Source organism: Vigna unguiculata, chromosome 1, assembly GCF_004118075.2.
Source record: "Vigna unguiculata cultivar IT97K-499-35 chromosome 1, ASM411807v1, whole genome shotgun sequence".
In the NCBI taxonomy this organism is placed as follows: domain Eukaryota; kingdom Viridiplantae; phylum Streptophyta; class Magnoliopsida; order Fabales; family Fabaceae; genus Vigna; species Vigna unguiculata.
Genome location: NC_040279.1, coordinates 24,765,043 through 24,777,385, shown reverse-complemented (window position 1 = coordinate 24,777,385; position 12,343 = coordinate 24,765,043). Strand labels below are relative to the sequence as shown.

The 12,343-nt window shown below is 34.2% G+C and overlaps 1 protein-coding gene across 3 annotated transcripts; it reads left to right on the top strand.

Moving 5' to 3' along the window:
• Nucleotides 1–2,026: 2,026 nt before the first annotated feature.
• LOC114195897 (beta-glucosidase BoGH3B-like) lies at nt 2,027–5,473 on the top strand. 3 transcript variants are annotated; one of them, XM_028086344.1, is made up of 10 exons: nt 2,027–2,289; nt 2,648–2,812; nt 2,901–3,105; nt 3,193–3,283; nt 3,358–3,503; nt 3,672–3,915; nt 4,016–4,120; nt 4,224–4,406; nt 4,515–4,719; nt 4,827–5,473. In XM_028086344.1, exons 2-10 carry the CDS (start codon nt 2,668–2,670, stop codon nt 5,321–5,323), a joined length of 1,821 nt encoding a protein of 606 aa, XP_027942145.1. In that variant the 5' UTR covers nt 2,027–2,289; nt 2,648–2,667; the 3' UTR covers nt 5,324–5,473. The 3 variants fall into 3 exon arrangements, with proteins under 3 accessions (XP_027942145.1, XP_027942154.1, XP_027942135.1); XM_028086353.1 differs by having other exon boundaries at nt 2,147–2,289; nt 2,663–2,812; XM_028086334.1 differs by lacking the exon at nt 2,027–2,289 and having other exon boundaries at nt 2,402–2,812.
• Nucleotides 5,474–12,343: the final 6,870 nt, after the last annotated feature.

The following is a 12,343-nucleotide window of genomic DNA, read 5'->3' as shown; positions in this document are numbered from 1 at the left end:
TTCAAGTCTTCAATGAATACTAAAATATTCTTACCTACTGAAGTATCTTTAGATGAGTTGTTGATTAGGTGAAACCTTTAAATTTTATAAACCAAACTATGGATTGTGATGAAAATAGAACTCCATAGTCTTTTATAATATGAGCAACGGTTCAATAAAAATACACATCTGAACCACATTGTAATGCTCAAGTTAAAAAAAAATGTCATGTAACAAATTATAGACAATGATGATATTATAATTAGTATTATATTTAGATAAAATATATGATAGAAATAACAATATCATAATTTTTTATAATTAATATTATATTCATTAAAAATAGAAGAGATGGTGGAGATTTTAAACTTTATCTTCATCGTATATTAAAAATAGTGAATGCAATATATTTAATCTGTGCTAATTTATTATACAGTGGTACGTACGTAGTTCTCCCTCTCTACTGAATTTTAGTGAATCATCACCAATTGGGTCACTTTTGACACTTGACACAATTATGAAGTGACACATGTCAAAAATAAAAAAATTAAAAAAAATTAAAAAAATCAGAAATTGACACGTGATGTTGACTTTAAAATTATTTGGTCAAAGTTAACGGTGAGGATCAAATTGAATTATTTTTAAAAAAATGATGACCAAATTGAGACAACGAAAAATTTGAAGACAATAATAAAATTTGATGACAAATAAAGAGACCAAAAGAGTAGTTTAATCTAATAGTTTTAAAACAATTTCACAACAAACTTTATTTCTTTTTAAAAACCGCAATCTATTATGCATTACATGGATTCATCAACACATCCTAAGTTCTCGTCTACACATTATCATTAAATGTAATTTTAACTATTCAAATTATTATATTAATTTTATAATAATATTGTAAACTTGGGAATTTAAAAGTTGTAAAACCCCCTGTCCCCACCCCCCACTCTCACTCTCTCCCTTATTTTTTTTTATCCTTTTCGTCATTTCTCTCAAAATATCTTCTCTCTTCTTTTTTAAACATTTTCTCGATGTTTCATTTATTTTAAAACGTGATCACACATTATCGTAGTTGAAGATGTAGAAAACATTTTTAATCCATCATTCCAGCTTTTGTTTACTTATAAATTTTTCTTTTCCCTTTTGTATGACTTTTGTTAGTAATATCAGTAGGGTCAACTGAAAAAAAGTAATTATTTTAACTTGTTTTATTATATATTGAATTTCTATTACATTCGAATATTTGTTCTATGTCCCTGAGTTTTGAGTGATCTTCCCATTTGAACTTTGGAATGTTTGTCTTAAAAGTAATCATTACATGTAAAAAAACTATTATATTTTAATAGAACCTTAGTTTATATTTATGTATATTTGAGTATACATAAATTTAAATTGCATTTGTATGGATAATTTAATTTTAGATTGTACAAAAAAGTCGTTATTCATGTCACCAATATATTTCACTAAAATATTTTTGCAAATACTTTAAGAAAAATAAAAAAAGGAAATTTCTTGATTGCATTCTTCTATATAAATATGTCGTAATTCTTCTTAAAAGATAAATTTCAATTCACATATAAATTAACACTACCCCATATAATAAATATGTCGTAATTACAGCATTAGCTTAAATGTCTATTTCAATAAATACTGTTTGAGTTAATTTTATTACATGCGTGTACACCATGCTCACGTGCATATTCTTGTATGTTTGTCCCTTTTCAGATTCCCATGTCACGTGGGGCTATCTGTTCAAAGATTTTCTCTTTTATAAATTGGATTTTATTTACATTTAGTTTAAAGTTAATAATACTTTCTGAATTATGTTTAAATATTTTTACACTAAAGACAAGCAGTATAAGATATCTAGGTATATTTTTACCTGATGTAAAAATTATTTAAAATTACTTCAACTTAAAGTCCGTTTTTTCTACACATTTAATCGTATAAATATTTGTCTAAAGTCACTTTACCTAGTGTTAAAGCTGAAAGATTAAATTAATATTTTAATTGCTATATTTAAGTACACATTTTGAATATATATTTCTAAAATACCTTTTGAATAATTACGCTTAAAATAGTTAGAAACTCCCTCGCAGACTACATCTCACCATCTCGCATTATAATATTATGTAAAGTAGATCCAATCCAATGATGCTACCAAACCAAACATTTTTTATTATTAATTTCTGGTGACACCCTTTTCCCTGTTTTCACAATATATGCCACCATTCACAGTTACGGATTATGCTTCGTTTTCTGCAGTGACAAACATCATCTGAGAGAATCCTCCGTAAACACAAAGAGGTACGACACAGCTAAAGAATGTTTCTCTGTTAACTTAGCTATACAATACTTTATCTTTTACATGTTGCTCGTTCTATAAGCCTTTCACTCTGATGCTCTGTGTAATAATTGCTGTCGTTCTTTATTTAGCTTTAATGAACAGTGAGCACCACATATTTTCTGTGCTAGAGACTGTGTTCTTGATCATTGAAGGGTTAATATGGCACATTTGAGTTATGTGAAAAGAGGACTTAGTTTTTATGGAGACTGAGTTTTACATATCCTGCTGAATTTCTGTTAGTACTTACTATGGATCTGGATGCAATGGCTAAAATCTCCTTGTTGTTGGTGGTGCTTTGGCTACTACTTAACTGGACAGGGTTGTTGAGTGTAGATCCAATGAAGTACAAGGACCCTAACCAGTCAATAGATGCTCGGGTTGAGGATCTTCTTAGCAGGATGACTCTTGAGGAGAAGATTGGTCAAATGTTGCAGGTTGAGCGCAAGCATACATCTGCTGATTTGGTCAACAAGCATTTTATTGGTAACTGACTACTTTACCTTTTCTTTCTTCTTTGTTTCCCATTTTTCTCTGTGCTATATTCACTCAATTTCTTTGGTGTTTTGAGTAGGGAGTGTGATGAGTGAGGGAGGGAGTATGCCGGCTCCACAGGCATCTGCTGAAAGCTGGGTTGACATGGTGAATGAATTTCAGAAGGGTGCTTTGTCAACCCGCCTTGGAATTCCAGTGTTTTATGGTGTTGATGCTGTTCACGGCCACAACACTGTTTACAATGCAACTATTTTTCCTCACAATATTGGTCTTGGAGCTACCAGGTTTTTCGATATATACCAAGCACAATTATTTTATTCTTATTTATTGTTACTAGTGATCATTGTGGATATTTTGATTTTGCTGGTTAGGGACTCTGAACTAGTTAAGAGAATTGGAGCTGCAACTGCCCTTGAAGTTAGAGCAACAGGAATTCAATATGCTTATGCACCTTGTATAGCAGTAAGTAACTACAATAAAATTTTTATGCTCTCAACCTGTAGAGATCTTTTAGCACACACTTATACTCTGTGTAGGTGTGTAGAGATCCAAGATGGGGTCGATGTTATGAGAGCTACAGTGAAGATCCTGAACTAGTTCAAGCTATGACCGAAATCATACCAGGATTGCAAGGAGATATCCCTGATAATTTACCAAAGGGTGTTCCTTTTATCTCTGGAAAGTAAGAATTTTAAGAACAAAATAACTTAATTTTTATATGATTGCTTCAGTATCAGTTAGTTGTGAACCTTATAGTAGTTGATGTTCTTGCTCCACATGGTGAAAGCAATGTGCTGATTTTGGAGTTATTGTTTTAGTTTCTGAAATACTCATATATTGCTGTAAACAGAGAAAAAGTCATAGGTAGTGCTAAGCACTATGTGGGTGATGGTGGAACAGTGGATGGGATTAATGAGCACAACACTGTTATAGATAGAGATGGACTGATGAAAATTCACATGCCACCTTACTTGACCTCAATCAATAAAGGTGTGGCAAGCATAATGGTCTCTTATTCCAGTTGGAATGGTGTCAAAATGCATGCTCACCATGATCTTATTACTTCCTTCCTCAAGAATACTCTCCATTTCAAGGTAAAACGATTTTTGTTGAATTAACATTACTTGAAACCTGTTTATCATCGAATGTGCACATTTTTTATATAACCCCTTGCCTTTTCTTGGATTACATCAGGGCTTTGTCATTTCAGATTTTGAGGGTATTGATAGGATCACAACTCCACATCGTGCAAACATCAATTATTCAATCGAAGCAGGAGTTTCTGCTGGCATTGACATGGTAGTTTATTTAGGACAAAAGTACATGATATAACTTTAACTGGTTTATTTGGTACCAATGAGAACACGTTTAATATTGTTGCACACTATGCTTGGTTCTGCAGTTCATGTTTCCAAAGCTTTACACAGAATTCATAGATGGTCTATCCATGTTGGTGAAAAGTGAGCGCATTCCCATGAGTCGAATTGATGATGCGGTGAGAAGAATTCTGTGGGTTAAGTTCATGATGGGTATATTTGAGAACCCTTTTGCAGATTACAGTATGACCAAATATTTGGGAATCCAGGTGAACTATTTTTGTTTTCCTCAAGCACTTCCTTTTACATCACCAAGTTCACAAATACATATAGGGATCACGTTGTAAATGTTCAATGTTTACCAAAATTCTGGACAGGAGCACAGAAATTTGGCCAGAGAAGCTGTGAGAAAATCAATGGTCCTTCTGAAAAATGGTGAATCTGTTGATAAGCCTTTATTGCCTCTTCCTAAAAAGGCACCAAAAATACTTGTTGCTGGAATCCATGCAGATAATCTAGGATATCAGTGTGGTGGCTGGACTATACAATGGCAAGGGGTCAGTGGGAACAATCTTCTCGAAGGTTAAGATATATGTATTTTGTTTGTTCTTTTTTAGTTATATCCTTACTATCAATTATATAATGCAACTTTTGTTTCTTATTATTCTTGCGAACCTTTGTATGACCAGGGACTACGATTCTGAATGCTGTGAAAAACACTGTTGATCCTGAAACCACAGTGATCTACAAGGAGAACCCTGATGCAGAATTTGTTAAATCCAATGAATTTTCCTACGCCATTGTTGTAGTAGGAGAGCCTCCTTATGCAGAAACGCATGGTGACAACATGAAGTTGGAAATCCCAGACCCTGGTCCTGAGATCATTAGAAACGTGTGTGGAGTGACAAAATGTGTGGTTATCGTAATTTCTGGTCGTCCTTTGGTGATTGAACCATATGTCGGAATGATAGATGCACTTGTTGCTGCATGGCTTCCAGGTAGTGAGGGCCAAGGTGTGGCTGATGTTCTATATGGTGACTATGGTTTCACTGGAAAGCTTCCAAGAACATGGTTCAAATCTGTTGATCAACTTCCAATGAATGTTGGAGATCCTCACTATGATCCACTCTTCCCATTTGGGTTTGGCCTTACTACCGAACCTACTAAGGCCTTCTTCTCTGAGTAGTTTTCATCTTCATTTGTATGTATACTTTTTATCTGCATCAGTTTTAAAGGTTGTATCTGTTCTGGACCTACATTTTTTTTGGTTTTCTTTTCTCTTAAGCTGACAGTGCTAATGATCCCAGTATTATGTTCTAACCTCGCACATTGGTTACATTTCTCTCACCAAACTATCTAAATATAAAAACTACCCAAAAAGTATCACACTAACTGCATAATAAAATGTAGCCAGACAACAAGCATGAGAGTGCATTCCTTACCTTTAATGAGAAACAACCATGTACGCCTAGCATGATCAATATATCAGTTAATAAAAGGTATTTATGTCCATGAATGGAAGAATAAGAAAGAGGACTCCATATATCAGCATGAATTAAATCAAAAGCATTAGAAGAAATTATGTGAATTTCATCATGGCTCAAATGAAGGAGGATTAACACACCACTTTGCTTCAGTTTTTAAGTGATTAGTTTGTTTAAAAATAATGGTTCAATCCTTTGTAAAATTGGCTGACCAAATTATGTTTTAGTTAATCAATTAATGGACTTTAGTTTAGTTTTATTTCAAATTGTAATAAGGGTCTAATTGAAAACTTAGGCATCAACCTTTGGTAGACAAAGAGGATGCATAATTGAATGTTTTTGAGTGACTTTTGGTTGCCACAAATTCAATTAAGGGTGGCAATATGGGTCTGGCGTGGCAGGCCGGTCCGTAGGCCCACCAAAAAAACACGGAGTGGGTCGATCCGCTGGTCGTATAAAAAAAATTTGCACTTGTGTATATCAGTTACTTTCCTTCTAGACTTTTGCATGAACGTTTCAAATTCTTGTATGAGTAGAAACAACAAGTATGATGTATTTTTGAATGTGCTAAATTTGAATAATACATTGTGTGTTATGTGAAAAACGACAATTGCACCGGTTGCACGTAGCAAGTAATAAATATATCGTTCTCTCCACAAGGACTTGTGCAACACATGACAAATCGCACAATTCACAACTCAAATAGACAACAAAGCTCACAAAAACATAAAGAAACTCTTTTTGGTATTTTATCAAATAGTTGGTGTGCAACAGAAATTTAACGTAGATTATACAATTGTCAAGACTAGATTTCATTCACTTTATTCTCATGCATTCACAAACATCTCAATTCCAATTTCATGTCAAAATCAACTCACAAGAATACTCAAATCCTATTCCTAGCGACTTTGAGTCTATAATAACTCATCAAGTTCCAATTTCTTGAATCCTCAACAAGTGAAATCATGCATTCAGTTCAGGAGTCTTAAGATTACTAATGAATCATGTTTTATCCCTAGATACAAGCTCCATTAGGTATTCAAATTCAAATCTAGGTTCAAAAGACATTTTATAATGTGAGAATAGAAGTCCCACATCGGTGGGAACTTAGTTTGGGATTTACTTTTCATGTTATAAAAAGGAGCTTATTGTTTCTTTAGTATGCATCCCAAAGTTTTTCCTTTCTTTTTATTTGCTTTAGTAAGTGAGAGAAGAATTAAGAGAGAATATTTGTTTCTCCTTTAAGGTTCTCCTTGTAGTTTTTCCTATTTCTAAGAGAGGACTTGTCATTGTTTTCTCCTTAGTGTTAGAGAGAATGATATGTAATTTTTCCTTTCCTTGAATAAATTATATTTGTTGCCTATTATCTATTTTTTGTTCCTTTATTTTCATCTTTTATTTTAGTTGTGAGTACTTGTGCTAGTACTCTGATACCCAACAGTGATATCAAAGTCAATGGTTAAAACCGGTTCAGACGAGTGCAGGTCCATGTATCAAAAGTCTTCCTAGCAAGGGTTCCAGGTAAACGTGTCCCGTTAAGATGAACGACGATACGAGAAGGGGTACTCATGGTTGGGAATGCTTTCGCTGGAGGGGGAGTGGACCAATGTGGTTGAAGAGACTCACCCTTGAGGGGGAGATTGTTAAGAATCCAAGTGTGAGTCTAACTCCCACATTGGCTAGAAATGAGAAAGTGGAACACTATATAAGGATAAAGATCCATAAACTCATTGCCTTAAGGTTTTGGGTTAAGAGTGGTGTCAATGCCTTATGTGGTTGGGCTCAGGTCTCATTGTTGTTTGTTATCCCCAGTGATACTCCATCCTTAGACCTAACATATAACACCTCAAGAACCACAAATCATGCATGGTGGGCCAAACCAAAGCAAGCATTAAGTATGGAAATCAAATACTAACATAAATGGAAAAGCATATGGATTAACATCACACAATACACAAGAATTCAGTTCATTACATTTAATCTCAACAAATAGGTTTAGCTCTCCATGGTGGAGAACTTAGGTTTAACAAATTGAAGAGATAGGGAAGAAATGGAAATCAAAGAGAGGATGCAAGCCCTCTCCCAAGGTTCTTGGCAACTGCTTCATGCTCCAATTGCGCCTCTCATTCGCATCTCCATCTCCAATTCACAACTCATATTCCTCTTTAACCCCAAAAGGGGGAAAACCCACCATGAATGGAGGAGAAGACCCAAGGAGGAGTGGGAGAGTTTCCCAACATGCCTAGCAACCTCCAAGAAACTCTCCAAGCACCCAAAAGTGTTTCTCTATCGTGCAAAATGAGGAATGGTCCAAACCCTCGCAAGAAACAAGATTTAAAACCAATTTTTTTGGCATGTCAACGACGCCACCACTCAACCTTGTCTCAATAGCGCTCAACGCCAAGTTTTACGAATTGAATGGCGCTCGACCCAATTTCCACCGCTCAACCCCAATTTTCCACCGCTCAACCTTGCGCAGTTTGACAACATTTTGTATTTAAAGCACTAGGCATGATTTTAGTGGCGCTCGATGCGAGTATTTGCTTCAAAATCAATCTTTTCTTGTCCAATCATGCTCCCTTGAGTTCTTGCTTGTTTTCCTCCACCACAAATTCTTCCTATTAACTTATTTAACACACTTAGAAGAGAGATTAGAGGCAAAACAAGCATAAAATAACTAAAACACAAAACAATACAAAACACACTAAACTTGAGGATATAACAAGATAAAAGCTAGGAAAGAGTTGATTTATTCATGACAATAAACACACAAAGAGGTAAAAATGGACATTATTAGTATGTCAACATACGAATATGAATATGATGAAAATGTTGAATTATCAATTTGTCATCCAACTTTCTAAAGTCTTTGCTTAATTTTGTGAACTTGTTAAAGTTTCCCATTTTGTTGAACATTGAAAGTTTTATCATAAAAAGCTTTTGTTAAAAAAAAGTAGGCGGGCTGGCCCCCGGGCTTGCGGCCCACACTTTTACGAGACAGGCCAGAATTTTCAGCCTTCATTGGAAATGCGGGGCGGGCCAGCTCGGTTCACATTTTGCGGGCCACGTGTGGGGTAGGCCTAAACGGGTTGGGCCGACCTGTGTTGCCACCCATAAATTCAATTACAATCAGTCATTAAGCAATGGGATCATCATTACCTTAAGTGAGATTGTTATTAGTTTAAATGGGTTTATTATTAGAATAAGTTGGATGTAATTGCAATTAATGAGACAAGTTATGTTTTATTCAGAAAATTAAGGTTTATCTCTTTTATTTTAGTGAGAGTGGTTCTCCTAAGTTCTTGAGTGATTCAAGAACCCATTGGCGCTATCAAAGGACTTTCCATCCTTTGTGTGTTGTCTCCCTTGAAAAAAGTGATTCTTTCCTTCCACCTTTCATATTCAACTTTTTTTCTTCCTTCACCCGAAATTCAAAAACTCACTTCCGTCCAAAATTGTCTCATGGTTAGAACTCTCGTTCTACTCGCCCAAATTAAGTGATTCACGAGCCAAAATTGAAGTTCAGAACGTGAACTTTCACCTCATTTTAGAATCACCTCACTTAGAGTTCTATAGCTCGAGATATCATTCTAAAATACCGTCCAACTTGGAATTTTAGCCAATTTTCAATCCACCTTTCACTAATTTTTCAAAATTCCTACAATGTTCTAACTTTAAAGATCGTAAGTTAGTCCTTCTACAAATGGGCCTTACATCATTTGGTATCAGAGCTTTGGTCCTGGGTTTGGAATGGCGACGAAAATTTACAATACAAGGTGTTTAGTGAAAGACCACCCATGTTTAGTTGCATACAATTATAGAAGCGACAACAATGTTGTGAGCCAAAGATTGGTGGCAAAACTCTATTACCAACAAACTCTCATTTGAATCAAGCGTGTATTGATGTATCTTGATTTTTGTTAGTTTTCATTAGTCAAAGTGTTCACTTTTCCCTACTAGAATAGCTAATTTGAGCATATTAGGTGATGGCTTCTTCTTGTCTCCATTGAAGCTTGCATGAAGAATGGAGGCTCCATGGATGGTGTTGGATGCGGAAGCATGAAGGAAAGAAGCTTAAGGTATTTGGTTTGGTGTAGGTGAAAGGATTCTTAAGAGAGGTGAGGCCAACTCCTAAGGAAGAAGACTAGAGTAAACTAGAGAAGAGTTTACTCTAAGGTGAGCTCAAAAGAGATTTGTGCACAAATTTGGGCAGCAATTTATTACTCAATTTTAAGCTGAAAAATACATCTCCTAAGCCTTATATTTATAGGCTAAAATGAGACCAAGGGGTCTCCAAAAAGTGGAGGGAAAAAGGAGTCTAGAAAGTTGAATTTTGGAGCCAAAAAGGAGCATGTGGAAGGTGTGACTTGCCACTTAAGCAAGTCACACTTGTCTTGCCATGGGAAGCTAACTCTCATCCTTGGAGAGCAAGTTTGAGAAGCTTCTAGGCTTTTCTAGAGTAGACACACTACTCTTGGCCCATTTGGCCCAATTCCCCTTTTTGGTCCAAAATTACTTCTAAAGCCCAATTTCCTCTAAGGCCCAATACATGGCCCAAAGAAAATCCTATTCTACTGGGCCCAAAATACAAAGCCCAAAATAAAATCCTAATCTAGTATTTACAAGAAAAATGTCCTAGGCTAGGTCTTCACATCTTCCTTGGCCCATGTGAAGTTCATCTTGGGCCTTACATGCGCATTTAAGGCCCATTCCTCTTGTATTCTCCTAGCCATGGCTCTTGTTGTAGGTCCCTTGGCTCGAGGCTTCTCATCATTAGGTTAGATTCCTCACTTAGGATCATTTTCGTTTTTTCATAGAATTAGTGTTTGTAGAGTGTTTTTAAACATCATTTGAGTTTGGTTGCATCATTTTTTGAGTCTTAGGGTCTTAGGTTAGTCAAACCTAGTGTTAAGAGTCATTTTTTTCTCATGGTTTAATTACTCGGATGGTACTCACTTTGGTATAAGTGTGTCAATCTGGTATCCGCTTTTAAAAAAGTGTCAATTGCATCCCAACTTTTAAAAAAGTACTTCAATTAGGTCACTTTTAAACGGAGTTGACTAACGTCGTTAGTCAACGTGCCATGTGTTAGTCTATGGTTTTTTTATTTTTTATTTTTATTTTTTAAAATTTTTTAAAATTTTTAAAATTTTTTTTTTAATTTAAAAAAAAAATTAAAATTTTTTTGAAAAAAGATAAAAAAAGTGCCACGTGTCAAGTCTCTGTGTGTGACATGTGACATTGTTAGTGCCACGTGGCATTGTAATGCCACGTGTCAATGTCATTATCAGATGTCATTGTGTTGATTTCGATTTAGTCCCCATATATGTCTTTTTGTTTCAATTTAGTACCTACTTATGTGTATGTGATTTAATCTTGACCTATTTTTTTTTAATAATTAAAATCCATTTTTTTATAAAATTAAAAGTAGTTAAGTATAAAAATTTTACAAAAATTAAGTATTTGATATTTATATTAAAATTTAGTGGTAAAGTCATTTTATTAAGTCATTTTTAATAAAAAATTAGTATAACATTCATACAAATAGAAATTTTGGTTTAAAATTATTAAGAGACAATATTGTTCTATTTTGGGTTAAAAAAATAATAATTAACAAAACATGAGTACTTAATAAAAAAGTAATTAATAAATTAATATGTTAAAAAGTCATTTTTAATAAAAAATATTAGTAAAACATTTTATACAAATAATAAATTTGGTCTAAAATTGAGAGAAATAATATAAATATTAGTACTTAATTTTGTAAAAATATACAAAAATATTTTACTTATTAAAAAAATTGGGATAAAATTGAATTAAATATACATAGGTGGGTACCAAATTGAAACAAAAAGACATATATAAGGACTAAATCGAAATCAACACAATGACATCTGACAGTGACACTGACACGTGGCATTGCAATGTCACGTGGCACTGATAATGTCACGTGGCACTGACAATGCCACATGTCACACACAAGGACCTGACACATGGCATTTTTAATTTTTTTTCAAATTAAAAAAAATTAAAAAAATTTCAAAAAATTTTTAAAAAAATTTTAAAAAAATAAAAAAACTACAGACTGACACGTGGCACGTTGACTAACGGTGTTAGTCAACTCCGTCTGAAAGGAACCTAATTGAAGCATTTTTTCAAAAGTTGGGATTCAATTGACACTTTTTTAAAAGCGGGTACCAGATTGACACACATGTACCAAAGTGGGTATCATCCGAGTAATTAAACCTTTTCTCATTTAGCCTTTAAACCATGACATAGTTGACTTTAGAGTTGAGTTTTTGAAATTCTTTCAAATTGAGTGATTTGACCTTGTAGAATCATTATAAATGCCTAATTACACTTTTTGGAAGTGGTTAAACACCAAAATTTGAGGTTTAGGGCCAATTGAGCAAAGTTATTAGTTTTCACATTTTTTGTCATTTTAGCTTAGTTGTTCAAGTAGTGTCTAGGTAGAGTTAATCCTTCCATTTGAGTTTTTTTTTTATCAATTTTCAGGTTCTCTATCCTTAGGCAAGGTTTAATTGAAGATTTGAAGGCCTAGAAGTTCCAATAGTAGCAAGGTCAAGTTGTTGGCAAAGCATAAAGAGTGCAAAAGTGGTATGGTTGACCTTAAAGTTGACTTTTGTTATTTGGACCCTAAATCAAGAGCCAATCATTTGGATCAATTTAGGACACTAAATGTGACTGGTTTGGGCCTTGGG